Consider the following 17,498-nt stretch of genomic DNA (forward strand, 5'->3'; position numbering starts at 1 on the left):
AGAGGAAATAAAAAGTAGGCTTAATTTAGGAAATGCATGTTACTTCTCTCTTCATAAACTTTTGTCTTCTCGTTTAATATCTAAGAAACTAAAAGTTAAAATATACAAAACAGTAATTTTGCCTGTAGTATTATATGGATGTGAAACTTGGTCCCTTACATTGAAAGAGGAACATAAATTGAGAGTATTTGAAAATAAGATCCTTAGGAAAATCTTTGGACCTAAAAGGGATGAGGAGACAGGTGAGTGGAGAAGGTTACATAATTTAGAACTACATAATTTGTATTCATGTCCAGATATTATTAGAATAATTAAATCAAGAAGACTTAGGTGGGCAGGCCACGTGGCACGAATTGGAGAGGAAAGAGGAGTTTACAGGATTCTTGTTGGGAAACCTGATGGTAAGAGACCTGTAGGAAGGCCAAGACGAAGATGGAGGGACAACGTCGAGATGGACCTAAGGGAAATCGGTAGGGATGGAAAAGAGTATATAGAGCTTGCTCAAGATAGGGACAGATGGAAGGCCTGTGTTGCTGCAGCCATGAACCTTCGGGTTTAAGAAGGCTAGGGAGTTAGTTAGTTAGTTAGTTAGAAGGCCCGGAGCTTACAACACCAAGACCCCAAACCAATCCCCTCCACAGTTTCAGTTATAACTTTTCGCTAAGCTACATGAGGTGGTTAGTTATACGTATTTCTACATTTTTTCATCACATCCGAAGTACCTCATTTTTTTCTTTATGCAGTACCTTTGCAAGCAGTTTTCCCCAGTGAAGACCCAGAACTGCAGCCCTCAAGGTCACCCTAAATCCTGATCTCATCTTGACCATACCCTGCATAATTTTGCACCTCCTAAGTCTACTAGCTGCTTCTATTCAAATAAGTATTCAATTGATGACAATTTATTTTGTTTCAAGTTCTCTAGTAATTCTTTTTGCATTCTAATGACAAAGTTAAGACAGCTTTTTATGGGATGATGATATGTGAACATTTCTATTATACATAATATTCATGAGTAAAATATACAAGTAATGAATACCAGAATATACTTATTTATTGAAACATTCACATATCCCCAAGTGTATGTACATAGTGAATTTTATTGGGTGGGCAATCGGGTGGGCACAGGATTTTTTGGGTGGGCGCTTGCCCACCCGTGCCCACCCCTGTCGCCGTCCCTGGTTGGACGATATCGGAAATTTTTGAAGAAATACGATACGATATTTTTTCCGTATTGTGATATCGGCGATATATCGTATCCACGATATATATGGCTGACACGATATATATCGCCAAAATATCGTGACGATATATCGTCTATGGGAAGTCGGGGGAATATGAGCAGTTGGGGAATATGAGCAGGTTGAAGCATTATCGCGCACACCGTCAACAGGAGAATCTCTCCTTTCCGCGTCCGACAGTTGGCAGCACTTCGTTGAAGCCTCTACCAGTGCCCCACTAAATGTTGTGAGCCTAGCGACAGTTCTTGTCGTGTCAGCGTCATTTTAATGTAAGTCTGTGAATTTTTTTTGTCAAATGTAGTCTCATAGTTATTTAGGAATATTTGTATAGGCTAAAAGGACATGTAAGTTGTTAGTCTGACAAAATGCCATAATAGTAATTTGAAAACGTAGAGATTAGGCTTTCTGTTCAGAATGAAACTGTTTCGTTGCTTGTAAGCATTGTGGCACAGAGAGAGAAATTCAAATCATGGCGTTTGGGGAAATATGAGCAGAGGTATTTGGGGTAATATGAGCAGAAATGGGGAAATATGAGCAACTATTTTCGACTGTACAATATTCTAAAATTAGATTAATAGATTAATTATTTTGGTCTCTAGAACATTTAAATTAAAAATAATAAATGTATATAATTTAACAATATTATAAGCAAATAAGTAAATAAACAAATAACAATGAAATACGTGAATGAATAATTTATTCATTCTTTAACTAATGACGATTGTATGTGTCCTGTTTCCGGAAAAAAAAAAGTACAGCGATGGCTTCAATGGAGAAAAATGGTTAAGGTGTGAGAATAGCAGCGAGTGATTACATGAGGACGGTGTCAACATTGAAGAAGATGGAATCAGCTATGTATGTGAAAACTGCAAATGATTTTTTTTTTGGGTGGTGATGATGGAGACATTGCTTTTGTGGTGGATTGTGCTTGTGTAGAGTATAAATGGTAAGGTGTGAGAACGACAGTGAAAGCTCGCATGTGAAAACTGCAAACTATACTTTTTCTTATTTTTGGGACGTGAGATAAATGAAAGATGCTTTCTTGTTTAGAGAAGTAAGTTTATGTTATGTAACAGGATTATGAAGTGAAATAAATATGTGAGGTGTTAGCAAGATGTCTCAAGGGCTAAGTTAATATGAGAGAAGGAGTGTCCTTTCGAAATGAAACTGATTTTTTGGGGGGATGGCAAGTGACAGAGACGTGCTGCGTTTGTGGGGATTGAGTTTATGATGTGACAAAAGGTTACATGTACATGCAAGGTGTTTAATTTGTATTACTTTTCTGTCTGGTGAATTTCCGAACCTTTTTCTATTTACTATATTTGTTTGAAGCATTCCAAATGATGGAAAGGGACATTTTGTGTTAAACTTTTGTATTTCACTGTAATCACTACCAGGAGCAATAAGAAAAAGATGTATTTTTTTTTATATATCCAGCTTTATTTGCAGTTGCCCATATTACCCCTGGTCTATGCTCATATTAACCCGTGTCTGGGGTAATATGAGCAACTTGACAGTATTTTGCAAAATATTTCTTTACAGGAAACTATGTGTTTTATCTTTTATCTGTTTTGGGTTAAAGTACAAAACAAGCTGAGGAATCAAACAAACACGGATTTTAAGTTATTTTAATGAAAAACCTTAACTATGCTCATATTCCCCCGACTTCCCCTATTTGATATCGCCTGGACGATATTCGCCCAACACTAGAAATGCCCTCCGAATACTATTTTTGAGAGTAGAAAGCTCTAAATATACTAAATATCTTATTGCGCATACAGTCTCCCTAGAGAGCAGCTTTGTACTGTTTTTACAATTCCAGTCAGTTTCGAAAGAAAATATCTTGCGTACGCCAGTGTGTGTGGCCCACCCAAATACACTGTGTCCATAAATATACTGTCATACTTTAAAGTGGTATTACGTCGCTTTTGATAATCGTATTTAAATGGAATTGGTGGCATTTGAAAGAAAAGCTCAAATATTTTTGTGCATGTCAACAATGGACACCAATATCAGCAATTGACAACAATGAACGAGATCAAACATAGAAACTGAAATAAATTCACTCCTGACAACAATGGACGATGCGGGTTCATTGTTGGATATTTAGCAGGCAGGCAAGTTACATGTGAATGTTTTCCTTTAAAATTGTGTTGTTATTACAGAAGATTTAAGAACGTAGTTGGTGTGTTTTAGAATATCATTACACGCAGAGTTTGGTGAACGTGTTGGTGTGTTTTATCATTCCACGCAGAGTTTGGTGAAGGTTCAGCGTGCGGATTGAAGTGGTTATGGCGACCCCACAAGAACGTAGTTGGTGTGTTTTTATGGGGTTACATAAAAGATTGTGTCTATGTACCCCCACTGCCTCAAAACTTGCAAGAACTACAAATTCGCATCACTTCTGCAATCCAGTCCATCCCTGTGGATATGTTGGAGCGTGTGTGGCATGAATGTGAATATCGCCTTGATGTCTGCAGGGCCACTCGTGGGGTCCACATTCAATGTCTATGAGTTGTAAAATAAAATATTTGAGTTTTTCTTTCAAATGTCACCAATTTAATTTAAATACGATTATCCAAAGCGACGTAATACCACTTTAAAGTATAACAGTATATTTATGGACACGCTGTATTTGACAGCCATTATTCGGTAGTGAAAGCACACTAGAAAGCATAGCGCCGCCAATGTCTTGTACTATGCCCTTAAACCTTCCCAATTGTGGTTTATGCTTGGACCAGAAAAGCAAAACGCGAAACGATTTGGTGAACCACCGCCTTGACGGTCGGCGCCAGGCCACAACAACAAAGTTCCTCACACGTGTCAGAAATGTTGCTGTCAAGAATGACGTCACAGTTACGTTTCGATGCGCAAGACTTACCGGAGTGTATACAAGCTTTCAAGGGCAAGCCGCGGTGACAGTTCGACGAAAGCTTTGCTCTGCGATAATCTTGTCGTATGTGATTGTGTGGAGAAGATACAGGAACGCTGAGTTTTGGAGGTAAGCCGTTTATGAATATTTTTCACCCAATAGCCTAACGATAGTAGAAAACCGGCCATTTTTAGTCCAAAAGAAGCAGAGAAATCGTAATGATGATGAAGCAGCCCTTTTCGCTGATTGGCTACAAAGCGGATTAAGTTATCAAGGTCGGAAATCCTAAGAGGAAATTGCACAAGAAGAGTTCTTGCGTTTTTGCAGAGAATGTTGTGGGTTGAGGTCAGTGGCGCGTTAACAACTTGGGGTCCCCTACCCGAAGTGCAAATCGAGTTTCGTAAGTTTCTCTAAGTTTTCAGTGCGTAAGGCACCACACCACGATACTAGATTCAGAACTATAGTCGCGGTGGTCCATTACACTGCAATGCAGGAGACCCAAGTTCGATTCCCGGCTGTTAATGACTTCAGGTGGAATTTTCTCAGCAATGTCCTTGCATGGAGCGGCTCTAGGGTTCACCCAGGCTCAAGTAAACGGGTTACTACGGGGTAAAGGCAGCCGGAGAGTGATGTTGATCAGATTACCTCCACAAATGGCCGAGATTGCGAATGTGCGGCGCCCTGATTTCACATCTTCCCATATGCTCTCACGACATGTTGAAATGTGAAGTGTGTTTGTGTATGTGTGTAGCGAACAGAACAATTACCATCAACTTTGAAGAAAATGAACTATTAATAGCATGATTCCAAACTGCCTCTGTCTCTCTCTCTCTCTTTCTCCAGATGGAGGGATAGCGAGGTAGAGAGAGGGGGAATATGAAGAAGAATAAGAAAGAAATGGAAAGAAAGAGAGAGAGAGAGCGAAAGAAAAAGGAGTGAGAGAGAGAGAGCAAACATAATCTGTGATGATTACCAAAAAAAGAGGAAGGTAGAAATTTAAAAATATATAGCTTACAGGTGTTCTCGACATTGTGTAACGAAAGTGAAGTCATAGGCGCCGACTTGGGGGGGGGGGGGAAGGCACTTTATGCCCCCTAAAAAAATCACGTAGAAGGACACATTTTATCTTAAGTTGGCGCCTCTGACTGGAGTTTATGCCCGCCAACTGTTGTGTATGTTGTTAGGATTGTTGTCGATAGATCATGCTATCACGACCAATTAGAATTTGAATCAGAACTGAAACAACCCTTTCCCTTGTTTTTATTTTGGATATTAACTTTTAGGGGGCGGTTCGGCAACTGAAAAAAGGTCTCACTCGTATCAAACAACTCCTAACTTGTTTCTTGCCTAAAGGTTGTTTCCAAAAATGAGTTTCTTTTACGAATGTTAACAATCAATCATGGATCAACTTTTCCGCGAGTTTTAATATCCTCCCAGAAGGCGTAGTGGTAGTGTCGTCGCCTTGTAATCAAAGGCTGCGTGGTTCGATACCCGGTGGAGGCACGTAGTCGTTCCGATGCCACTTTAAACTGTAGGTCTAGTTTCGATTAGCCTTCTGTGCATGAATTCAAAACACTTCCGTTGGTTTCTTCAGTGTCTCTATAGCAATTTCTACTAAGGAAACTTAGGACCTCACATCTGCGTCTTTCATTCTATATTCAACTACTTCTCACTGTTAACTCAATGGTAAAAATTATCCAAGTTAATTATTTAATCAACCAAAACAATCCATAAAAATTTCACAGAATACAGTTTAGGACCGGTGTCCCTTCCACACTGTCGTAGAGGTGGAAAACGTTCATCGACACAATCATCGACTGCATACAGTGTTACGGGCGAACACAATACGATAATGGTTACTAAAAATGATAATAGATGGCATCAAGTGGAAAAAAATATAAATAATAACAAATCTCTTCTGCTGCTTGAGGTGAAAAAACTCTATGGGAGTTTCAAAAACCACAGAAATAAACATTTATGAAACATTCCAGGCTCAAAAGAATAAAAGAGGTGAGAACCGAAGAAAATAAAGAAATTCAAACCAGTTACTGCAGGAGATTTAATCGGAAATGTCAAGACATTCAGTTTTGTAAGAAGAGGTTTGATTTTTGAGTTGTTTTTCTTTCTTGACGAAGCCGTATCAAATTAGGGAAAATAATGTTTGTTGAGGTCTAGATCTAATTGGTAAGAGTATTTTCACAAGATTCCCCACCTTTCCCCCCCCCGCCCCGAAAATCAAAATCGGAGGTTCTCAGAAATTGGGTGACAACTTCCAAACGAATGGCTGTTCTAGAACTGTTTGCTTCATTTCTAATATTTCATTCAGTGAACACAATGGTATATACTCCATATGTTACATAGTGGATAAGAAAATATTTACTTTCAAAGTCGGAAAAAATCGAATTTTAGCCACATCTTCATATTGTAACTAAAGATGCTTTCAAGAATTGGAGTTATTCCAATAAATTTTAATACTACTGGTTTTCCTTTTAAAGAATACATTATAATGAATATAGTGGGTTGAATAACAAGCTATCAAAGTTAAGCGTATCAGCAGCAATTTGTTCATTGTTGATAACAAAGCACATTCACTGGCAATAAACTGTTTCGTAAAGATTTACTATTAATTTTACAAGCTAATAAATGTCCTCTTACGTGAATTTATTGCCACTCTCTGTGTTAACAGGGATTAATCATCGTTACAATTGACATTGATGATACTTGATACGTGACTGCAGCAAGGAATAGTGTGTTTGAAATCATTAATATGTTAAAATGGCCAACTTGATAATGTCGACACTTGTGTTTTGTGATGGATGCAGGTTATTCTCCTTACTACCTCTCTTGTACATACAAACACATGCGGACAAAGATAAAAAATTTAACCAATAACAATTGGATTAGCTAAAAGATTTAAAATACTGACTGACCAAGGCAGAATTTATTGTCAAATGAATATACAATAAACGTGACGGTTCAACCTAAGGCGTTGGGTAAAAGTGACAAGTTTGCTGTTTTTTCTTAACGTAACAAGAAGCAGACAAAGGAATGCATAAGAAATTACACAAACGTTAGGGGTCAGTCGATGAGTATTGATGGTGAAAAGCGGGAGTCGATGAGTGTGGATAGTGAGGAGAACGTGGGAGCTGAGAGACAGTTTTTGGACAGTGAGGAGGGAGTGGAGTGAAATATGACAGGGAGGTCAGATGTGTGACATTATTGAAAGGACAATCTGTGGCAATAATCGTCATCCAAACGGGAGGCAAGTAAGATCCTCTTCCTAACTGTCCATATCGATTCAGTCGTGAAGAGTATAAAACCCACTTCAAGTCAATTATTTTGCCATTCCTTTGAACGTGATCTCTCGCACATCTCACTATTAGGCCAAGCGAGTAATAACTTCCAGGAGATGACTGATGAATAGCTACGTCACCCAAGAGACAACTTAGGGTCTCTGGTTCGATCCTGACGTATTAAAACTACGTTACGATAGCAAGATTTTCTTCAGACTCCGAACCACGTTTATTGTGTGTTTATTTGAAATAAATTCTGCCTTGATCAGAATTTTGAGTGCTTTATTAAACATGCTTAATAGTGTTATCATTGAATCAGCTGCATGCTCACGATTTAAACCTAAAGCAATTTATGTATATTTATCTGACCTTCTTTCAGAAACAAGACAGAGGAAATTAGATGAAATTTAAGATCTGCTGAAGTCACAGGTACGCAATGGGCCTTGGAAGCTATTTTGTGCAATGTCTTCCATACATCCTCGCCCTTGTGCTTGGATTAGTAGCTGCATTGTACTTGTATCTCTCCCATAAGCTCAACTACTGGAAGAAAAGAGGAATCCCATACGCGGAGCCATCTTTGATATTCGGGAACATAAAGGACAGCGCCATGCAAGTCAAAGACTTCAGCACTTCGTTCAAGGAAGCGTATGACGAGCTGGACGGGCATAAGTTCGGAGGGATATACTTCTTCCAAAGACCCATGTACCTCATCCGCGATCCGGATCTCATAAAAGCCATGTTCGTGAAGGACTTCTCGCACTTCGTAGACCACGACACCTTCATCGACGAAGAGGTTGATCCTCTGCAGGCAAAAGGGTTGTTCGTTCTTCAAGGTCAACGTTGGAGGAAGATGAGGATCAAGCTCACACCTACGTTCACGTCCGGGAAGATGAAGAAAATGTTCCACCTAGTCTGTGACTGCGCAGAAGAGCTTGATAGGTACATCCAAGGTGCTGTGGACAAGGGAGAGGCTGTAGAAGTCAGGGATCTATTGGCCAGGTTCACGACTGACGTCATAGCCACGTGCGCTTTCGGGATCAATGTGAACTCCATCCAGAATCCTCAGGAGAAGTTCAGAGAGATGGGTAGGAAGCTGACCAGTCCGCTCAGCTTGCTCGATAGCATCAAGATATTCCTGCTCCTGTCCTTCCCGAATTTCTCCAAGACCTTCAGGGTGGCCTTCACGAATCAGGACGTGGTGGATTTCTTCCGGAAAGTGGTGAAGGACACTTTGGATCAGCGCGAGAAGAGTCGCATTGTGAGGAATGACTTCATAGATTTGCTCCTGAAGCTGAAGAAGCTGGGTAAAGTTGATGTTGACGATGAGGACAACTCGGAAAAGAACGGACTTCAGTCGAGTGAAGATGGAGATCTAGGTAGGCAGCATTTAATCTGTTAGTCCTTGAACTAATCCAACATGGCAGACCCATCCATATCTGTTAAAAATGATAAATGCACATAATCCCACTCTAATCATTGGGCCAGCTTGCGTCCAATAATCTTCAAGTAGTATCTTATCCAATTTTCGAATGGCACTCATCACACAGCTATGAATTGATTGATTGATTAGGTTTATTTTACTTCGCTTTTCTGTCACTTTTGGCTAATCGCGAAGATTGTGATGAGTGATGAAATGATGAAATTGATGAAGTGACACCCATACCCAGGTCGGGATTTGAATCCGGTTACACAGCTATGAATTCCAAGTGGTTATCTACTTGTATTTCAGGGAATATTTGTACAAAAACCAGCACTGAATTGACCCTATGTAGTACTACGCACACACAAACAATAATACGTATGCTTGCAAATGGAACCCCACTTTGTTTTTTTAGCTATTTTGCATGAACTATATGCTCAGTTTGTAAGCATCTGGTACTTTTGAGTTTTCTTATTCTAATTGCTACCCATTCCAAATTTGAACATACGATATTCCACGTACAGGCTAATCTGCCTATGACCTTAATGACAAACTAAAAGTGACAACTTTAATCGCTAGATTGCAGCTGGGTGTTCTTCAGAAATTTAGGGGTTCCATATTATCAGCAGGGTTTCATATTACCACCTTTTCCTGCATTATTTGTGTCAAAACTCAATGAAAAGTTGATTGTTAAGAGAAGATTATTGTTATTGAGAACTCTACCTCTAACATGATAGAAACAACATCTGACACAAATCGTGACAAGCTATATATTGCAGAAACCTCCTACCCTATTAAATATTATACCCCCACGCATTAAAGCATGACCTGATCATATCTACATATTACTCACTCCCCCAATAAAATCCACGTGTTGCATTTTTTTTAAAAAACATTTGGAGTAGGGATAGATCAAACAACAAATTATACATGAAAACAAATTGCTTAATGAAATAGCTTTATTATTATTTCTATTATTCAACTTAATATTCTCAAGCCTTTAGTTTGTGTAAAACGTTATGTAATTTATGTTGAATTATTGCTTACATAGTAAAGTTTAGTATACCATTCCTGATTTTTAAATTGATTTGGTTTTACTGCTATTTTTTATCTCTTATATGGAGAATTTGCTAAGATATGGTAAAATTTACAATGTTGGGAATTAATTTAATTTTAATAATGTATGTGGTTGGACGAACTGTTATCATCAGCTCATAACTTTCTGTTGAAATTAGTATCCAAGATGGTATCATGTCCATTAACAATTATTTTTTTAGCCTTTGTTTCTGTTTTTATTGACTCTAAGCTAGGTGAATAAATTCTTTCTCTTCTTTTACAGAGCTCTCTGATGACGATATAACCGCCCAAGTGTTGCTTTTCTTTGTTGGAGGCTTTGAAACCTCTTCAACCTTGCTTAACTTCGCCCTCTACGAACTGGCACTAAATAGAGAACTACAAACACGACTGCAGGAAGAAATAGACAAGGCGTTAGAGAATGCGGATGGGAAACTTTCTTACCAAAGCGTGATGCACGACATAGAACTTTTGGATAGAGTGGTCTCAGGTAAACTTATATAATGTTGTTTCCGTCTTCTTTCTTTCTTTCCTCCTTCGTAGAGAAGGAAACAATAAGAGAGAGAGAGAGAGAGAGAGAGAGAGAAATATGTGGTTTGTTCCTCTCTCTCTAAAGTTAGAGCTAAAAGAGATGATTCGGGGAGGGGGGTATGCACCTCGTTCTGAAGGGTTGCTATTACTCTCAGAAAGGCACGTAGCCAGGGGTGGACTCTAGGGGATGAAGCCCCCCCACCGAAATCCTAAAAATGTTTCTTTGGAAATAGCAGGATTAAAAATCCTGTAATATACTGAGAAATTCATCTTCAGGGATCCTACCTCCACCTTTTCACCCTTAGATGGCGGCTGCTGATAAGGGATGACCACCATTTAAATAAAATTCTGGCTACGAGCCTGCTCTCATGGGTGGTTTAACTATTTCCATAAATAGACTGCAGTCACAAACCAGTTCACAATATCCCGGTATATCATCAGACTGGTAAATAAGTAATTCAAGAAGAAAAAAAATCAAGGGAATTATGAATTCTTAATTGAAATCAATGCATTTCAGTATCAATAGCTGTAGCTGCCAGGTCCTATTTGAAGTTCTTTTCCACTTTTACACTATCACCCCGGTAAACAAATACTAAAGCAAATCAGCATGTGCTTTAGTAATGTACATATATATATATATATATATATATATATATATATATATATATATATATATATATATATACGTATATATAACATAAAACAAAAGCAATGTATAACACAAAACAGCAATACTACAGGATGAGTAAAGAAATCAGGTTACATAGGAAGTTTTCCATGTCTTGTTTCCTGGTGCATGGATCGGTCATCGTGGTCCCGTTGAGTGGCCACCGCGGTCTCCAGACCTGCCATCAGTTTTTTTTCTTTGGGGGTCACTTAAAGGCGCTCGTCTACTCAGTTAAAATTCAGAACATCCAGCATCTGAAGGAACGCATTGTGCAATGAGCAGCGTGATTATGCCGGACGTTCTGCAAAAGGTTCTGGAGAACTGGAGACATCGCGTGCGCAAATGTATTGATGTTCAAGGTGCACACATTGAAGATATACTCTAAATCCTTATGTAACTGGACTTTTGACCCATCCTGTACAATGTATGCGGTTTCCATTAGCTATGCTTGAACTAACTGAAGTTGTTTCACCATCCAACCAGAGGTTCTGAGGAAATACCCGCCTCTACCAGTGACGGACCGCGTCTGTACGCAACCCTACACCATCCCAGACACCGATGTCACCATGGAGAAGGGGCAGGTGGTGCAGATACCCATCCACGCCATGCACCACGATCCACGGTTCTATCCAGACCCAGAGAAGTTTGACCCCGATAGATTCACAGAGGAAAACAAGAAGAAGCGACATCCGTACGTTTACATTCCATTCGGCGAGGGACCTCGAATGTGCATTGGTAATTTAGTTCTTTAAAGAAAACTTTAGGTGTAGTCATGCATAATGGCACAGTGGCATATTTATATTTAACCTTCTAAATGTTACGATATTCAATCTACAACTACCAACAGGGGTCGAAGTGGATTCCATATAAACACCTATCAATCATTCAGTATGGAGACTTATTGAATTTGTAATATTATTGATCATAGAATAAACAACAGTAAAGGTAATCTAGGCCAGTGGTTCTCAAACTGTGGTACGCGTACCCCCAGGGGTACATGAACGACTTGAAGGGAGTACGTGATCAGCTCGGAAGAAAAATGTCGATAATTCCCACACGAAAACATTTTTTGGTGTACCGAAATAGACTGAATTTAAAGCCGAATCTCCGCTTGAAAGTTTCAAGTGCACAACCAGACATCAAGAAACTGTGTCAGGCACATCCTTCTCGCTAGAAACTCTGAGGATTTACAATTGAAAACTCCAAAATTGTGGTTGACAGTGTGTTTACAAACTTATTTTTGTTCTTTGCTTTTTTCCAACAACTTCGGATAAAATATATTCTTTTTAGCATACGTGTTTCACAACTAATCGTAAAGATTGTAAACGCAGGAACTCCCAATAAAATAATAAACGTAAAGCTCAAATCACCAACCCTGAGGCCTTCTGTAAACAAAACCACGTGCATGCAGAAACCATTGCAAACTCATAGAAGTAAAATAATCCACACGAAAATCCAGCGTTGTTACAGGATTCATTACTTAAGGTAAAACAACGGTCAATTTGCAGTATGGGATACGCTGCCGCAAATGACGTCTCACTTTAAACCCAATGCTCTTTCTTTTTTTACTTATTGCTTCACCTTTATGGTTAACTCTTTGCACCAGTAATCATTTCCCATAAATTTGGCTTCCTTCTTCCATTCGAGTTGAATATATTTTACTTGCATTTTTTTTAGACAAAATTATATAACATGGTAATGTATATTTCTAAGGTTTGATATAGATAAGAGTGTATTTGAAATTTGTTTGTAGATTTTATGTGAATTGTATCTTATGTAAATAAAATATATAATGGGCATAAACAGCCATATGCAATGCTGTAAGTCCAATAAATATATTGATGATGATGATCAAAATAAGACAAAAAATGTTCGTAAATTTATTACGGTTGGAAACTTTCACAAGCATCCTAATAACGATTTTTGTTCCGCCAAATATAGTGCACTTCGTAAAATAACTTGGTGACATAGCAAAGGCAAGATAAGTGTGAACATTTTGTAGGAATATGCATTGTAACTTTCAATGAGCTTAGATATTTGTGTACATAATGATAATTTATAACATAGGTTAGGTTAGGTTAGGTTCGTGTGAACAGCAAGAACATGACGAGTTCTATGCGTGCGGGAAGGTCTCCGTGTTCAGTGATACATCGAACCGGTGAGACGGTTTGTTTACAGAAGGTCTCGGGGTTGGTGATTTACACTTTAGGATTTTAGTGTTTATTTGTTGACCATCTTTCCACATACACCAAGAATGCAATTTTGCTCTATTGCCTCCAACTTAGCAAAAGCGTTTCACCAATCAGAGGCAAAAAAAAAAATCCCCAAAAACCCACTATTCGGAGAAACCTATGGTGGGGGTTCATTAGACGTTTACTTACGACTAAAGGGTACAATGAGAAATAAGTTTGAGTACCGCTGATCTAGGCTATTGATGCCATTATTATGTTCCAATTATACTTTTTTCTTATTTTTTTCTAAACTTTACTTTTGGTGCTGACTTGTCAGACTTCATTACATTTTTCATAGTCCTAGAAAGAGATTGGAAGAAAGCAAACTTTGAACTCAAGAATCAATTCAACTCAACAATTGAATTAAATACGAGCAAGACAGTATTTTGAAAAGGATATGACAACAATGAACACACAATAACCATCATACTGCTCTTTACTGATCATCATCTACGAAGAAGGAGTATGGGTTTCTGTTTTAAGTCCAATTTATGCACAAATAGGCTAATCGAGAATTGACTTACAGTTTAAAGTGGGATCCGAACAATTATTTGTCTCCACAGGTTATCAAACCCGGGACCCCTTGCTTAAAAAGCGACGACGTTATCACTACGCCATTCTGGAGAAGATTAAGAGCCATTATTTTGAAATTCGAACAAAAAAAGTGATATTTGTATAGTTGTATTTCTTGATATCCGTGATAATTTTTTATGTTGAAGTAGGTCATGAGAAATGAATATTGTACAATTTTGAAACCCTGAAAAAAAATTTCCCTCCCCTGAAGAAAATGAAGTTCAAGGTCATACCCTCAGTTTATCATGAAAAGTGAAATATGAGTAAGTTTGGAGTGCTGTATCTTTGGAAAACAACAACTTTCTATGGGGCATTGTTGCTTTCTATGTTAGGCGACAACGAAAAGGGACCAAAATGCAGTTTTTGTCTGTTTTCAGCCCTTAATGTCTTGGTTAAGCAACACTACCCCAAAATGTTGTTTACTGGGCATTGAAGCTCACCGTAAGGACAAGCTACCTGATATAACACATTACTTGTATTATGATGCTGTTAGCAGATATAATCTTTTAAATACTCAAAAATTGCAAAACCGGCAACTTTAGAATTAGGCTTATCTCAAAACAGCAGAAGGGTAGAAAAATCTTAGCATGCTATCTTGTAGGTGGATATACAGTATATACTAACACATGGAAACTATAAATCATAGGGGCCTCGTCCAACTTTCGAGAAAGAAAATTTTCAAAATGTTAAGAAATGTCAATGTAAATTATCACACTTCCTCCCTTATCAGAAAGTGTAACAGTCCTTTCGTCTCCGTTTCTTTGTTCCAAATGGAACAGATCATGCCTTGAAAAGTGGTGGGACAGTTTTACTTCAACATATAAAAAATCAAGCCAAACAAAAAAGTACAACTATCTCACTTTGTTCGAATTTCAAAATAATGGATCTTAGAGTGTATGATACACCACAGACTATGAGGGTACTAATTGATCAAAATATATATTAATATTGCAATTGATTGCATGTTGCAAAACATTATTTAATATGATTCAAGCAGAGAATAATATTGGCACATTAAAAAATAGGTATCCTACAAGTACAGTTTTTCATGTATTTTAATGAAAACAAGAACTGTGGTCCTTTTGGAGTTAGCTTAGAAAGAATTCGGGAATTCTATCCAGGGTGAAATTTAACAGGTCCAAGGTTCGACGACCTTTTCCGATATGAGACCATCAACACTCTCTCGCGGCGTGTTGACAAAACACCTGCGTAACATCACCCTGGCCAGTCTGTAGCGTGCGATGCCACCAAGGGCCAGAAAAATCAACAGGGGACCTTGAAGGATCCAATCAGAGGGTACGTTGTGTGGAGGCAAATCCAATCGGCAAGGGATAAAAGAAAGCCTAAGTGCCATCGCTTCAGTCTGTTGATGTCCTCAGTGTTGCGGACTGCACGATTAAGTGTCCAAGTGTACTGTATACTGTACTATATGATGTAGCATATCCACCAAGCTATATTATAATTTATTTATGAATATAAATTTCAAAGTTTCAAAACACAGGAGAAATAAAAAATATGATTTCTGACATACGGATGACATATTCTATGTGAAAATAAACGTTTAAGGGCATTCGGTGTCCATGGACAGATCCGCCAAATAGAGTTGGTAAAACTCGCTGACCGCGGTCACACTTTTATCAAGCGGTTTGCTAGGTGAAAAGTTACTGTTTTTCGGGCGGATGAATTTCTATTTGTTTGCTTCAAAAACTTTAGTGTTGGCATTGTTTACTATTTACTACGGAAAGAACTACATGGTGCCAAAGTGGATTTGTGAATCTGGCAATGTGTGAAAATCTTGAAGATTGTTTCAATCATCTGTTGCATTAAATACGTTTAACAACAGACCAACTGAAATTCGAAAAAATGAACAACAGCGCCAGGTCATTCATTTTTCCTCTTAGAGAGTTAAGGAAACAGTATCAGCTAGAGTGCATTTTTTTTCAGTATATCGTACCATGTAGAAGCAATGAATTCTTGGTTTTTCTTAATTTTTCGGTAATCCTTCCCCAACGGAAAATGTCATCACACGCCACTGTGTGGAGTCCATCTACGTCATGTGTATTTCCTGTTGCTAAAAGTTGCGTTGTACTTCAAATAAGCACGTGTGAATAGATCAGTGTGAAAATGACCCGTCTGTTTGCGTTTTCAGGTATGCGTTTCGCACAAATGCAGTCGAAAGTTTGTCTGGTGAGCCTACTCTCCAAGTATGACGTCAACACGAGTGAGAAGACTCGCATCCCGTTCGAGTTTGACCCAAAATCATTTTTCCCAGCAGGGAAAGGCGGAACTTGGCTGAAGTTTACACGAAGAAGCGACAGATGATTCCAACAACGGAGATTCTTTTGGTGTGTTACATTACCAAATATGAAACTTTCAACAACGCTTTAATTTCAAATTTATTCAGAAATATGCTTGCTCCTTTCTTCATTCTGCGGAGCACTTTATAGTTACTTACTAGTTCCTAATAAAATGACAGTGAATTACCATTCTTTATGTTATTGCAAAACCTGGTTACGCTTTATTTACAACCGACCTTCGTGGCGGTGTAGTTACCACACCGCGCTACGGCGCCAGGGGTCCAATTCTGGCTTGAGCGTGGGTATTATTTATGAGTTACCTTTCATCAATTACATAAAATCTTCCGTTGTCGGGGTCAGGCACGTATCTAGAAATATATTTCGGGGGGGGGGGGGGTCCGAACCAAGTGCCTCTAATAATAATAATAATTTAAATAAACAATTAAATATGTATATTAATTGATATTGTATTTTCATTACACGAGTAGGTAAAATACAATGTCAGAATAGATAAAGCAGCACGTATTCATTATCTAGCTTACATATATGAGATACATAGTTTAGATCGCCAAAAATTAAGGAATTTAATATAAAATACATAAGGAATTGAATATTTTTTCAACAATGAGAATGTTAGATCCAGTTTACGAAAAGTAAAGTTCATGATTAATATATTATTCATATTATTATAAGTTGTAATAGATCTTGCACATGTCTTCTTTGGTACTGTCATTCAAAGTTATGATCCCAATATAATCCTTGCCTTCAAGTAATTTCGGCGGAAATAGCCATCGACTAAACAACAAATCTTAAATACGTATATTTTCATTATTTAATTTTAGTACTTGGTAAATCTTTCGAGGGGCGAGGTCTGGACCGCCTGAACCAGCCTTAAATATGTCCTTGGTGGAGGTGTAAGGGCGACCCTTTCACGTACTGGACTGCATTTGGCAGACTAACGAGGCTCTGGCGTCTGGAACTACGGCCAGTATGATCCTCGTAGGGCTGTGTGTGTGTGTGTGTGTGTGTGTGTGTGTTGTCCTGTGCTTTCTCCTTATGTGTGCTGAGGGCCCCCTTTACTGTCTCAGCTTTTACCACAAGTAAGAATATTTTAGCCGCCCGACATTATATTTTAGTTATGGTAAGGGTTGGACCCCGTAGAACATGACGGGTGCAAACTAAGTGCTGACGCACCCAAAATTTCAGATTCATTCATTCATTATCTTCATCTTTGCGATTAGGAAAAAGTGTCAGAAAAGCGAAGTAAAATAAACAATCAATCAAATTCACTATTTGCTTTTA

General features: G+C 38.3%; 1 protein-coding gene across 2 annotated transcripts in view; it reads left to right on the forward strand.

The window, feature by feature from the left end:
- LOC145996096 (cytochrome P450 6k1-like) overlaps positions 1-16,385 on the forward strand; it is a 33,864-nt gene extending 17,479 nt beyond the window's left edge. The window contains exons 1-5 of one of the 2 annotated variants that reach the window (XM_083132354.1): positions 4,131-4,239; positions 7,783-8,779; positions 10,163-10,387; positions 11,579-11,830; positions 16,049-16,385. In XM_083132354.1, coding sequence (XP_082988480.1) covers positions 7,840-8,779; positions 10,163-10,387; positions 11,579-11,830; positions 16,049-16,221 — 1,590 coding nt within the window. In that variant the 5' untranslated portion in view covers positions 4,131-4,239; positions 7,783-7,839 and the 3' untranslated portion in view covers positions 16,222-16,385. Of the gene's footprint in view, positions 1-4,130; positions 4,240-7,782; positions 8,780-10,162; positions 10,388-11,578; positions 11,831-16,048 lie in introns of those variants that run through there. The other variant, XM_083132355.1, reaches the window with a different exon arrangement.
- Positions 16,386-17,498: the final 1,113 nt, after the last annotated feature.

Source organism: Lepisma saccharinum, chromosome 12 (genome assembly GCF_977018435.1).
Source record: "Lepisma saccharinum chromosome 12, izLepSacc3.1, whole genome shotgun sequence".
Classification (NCBI taxonomy): Eukaryota; Metazoa; Arthropoda; class Insecta; order Zygentoma; family Lepismatidae; genus Lepisma; species Lepisma saccharinum.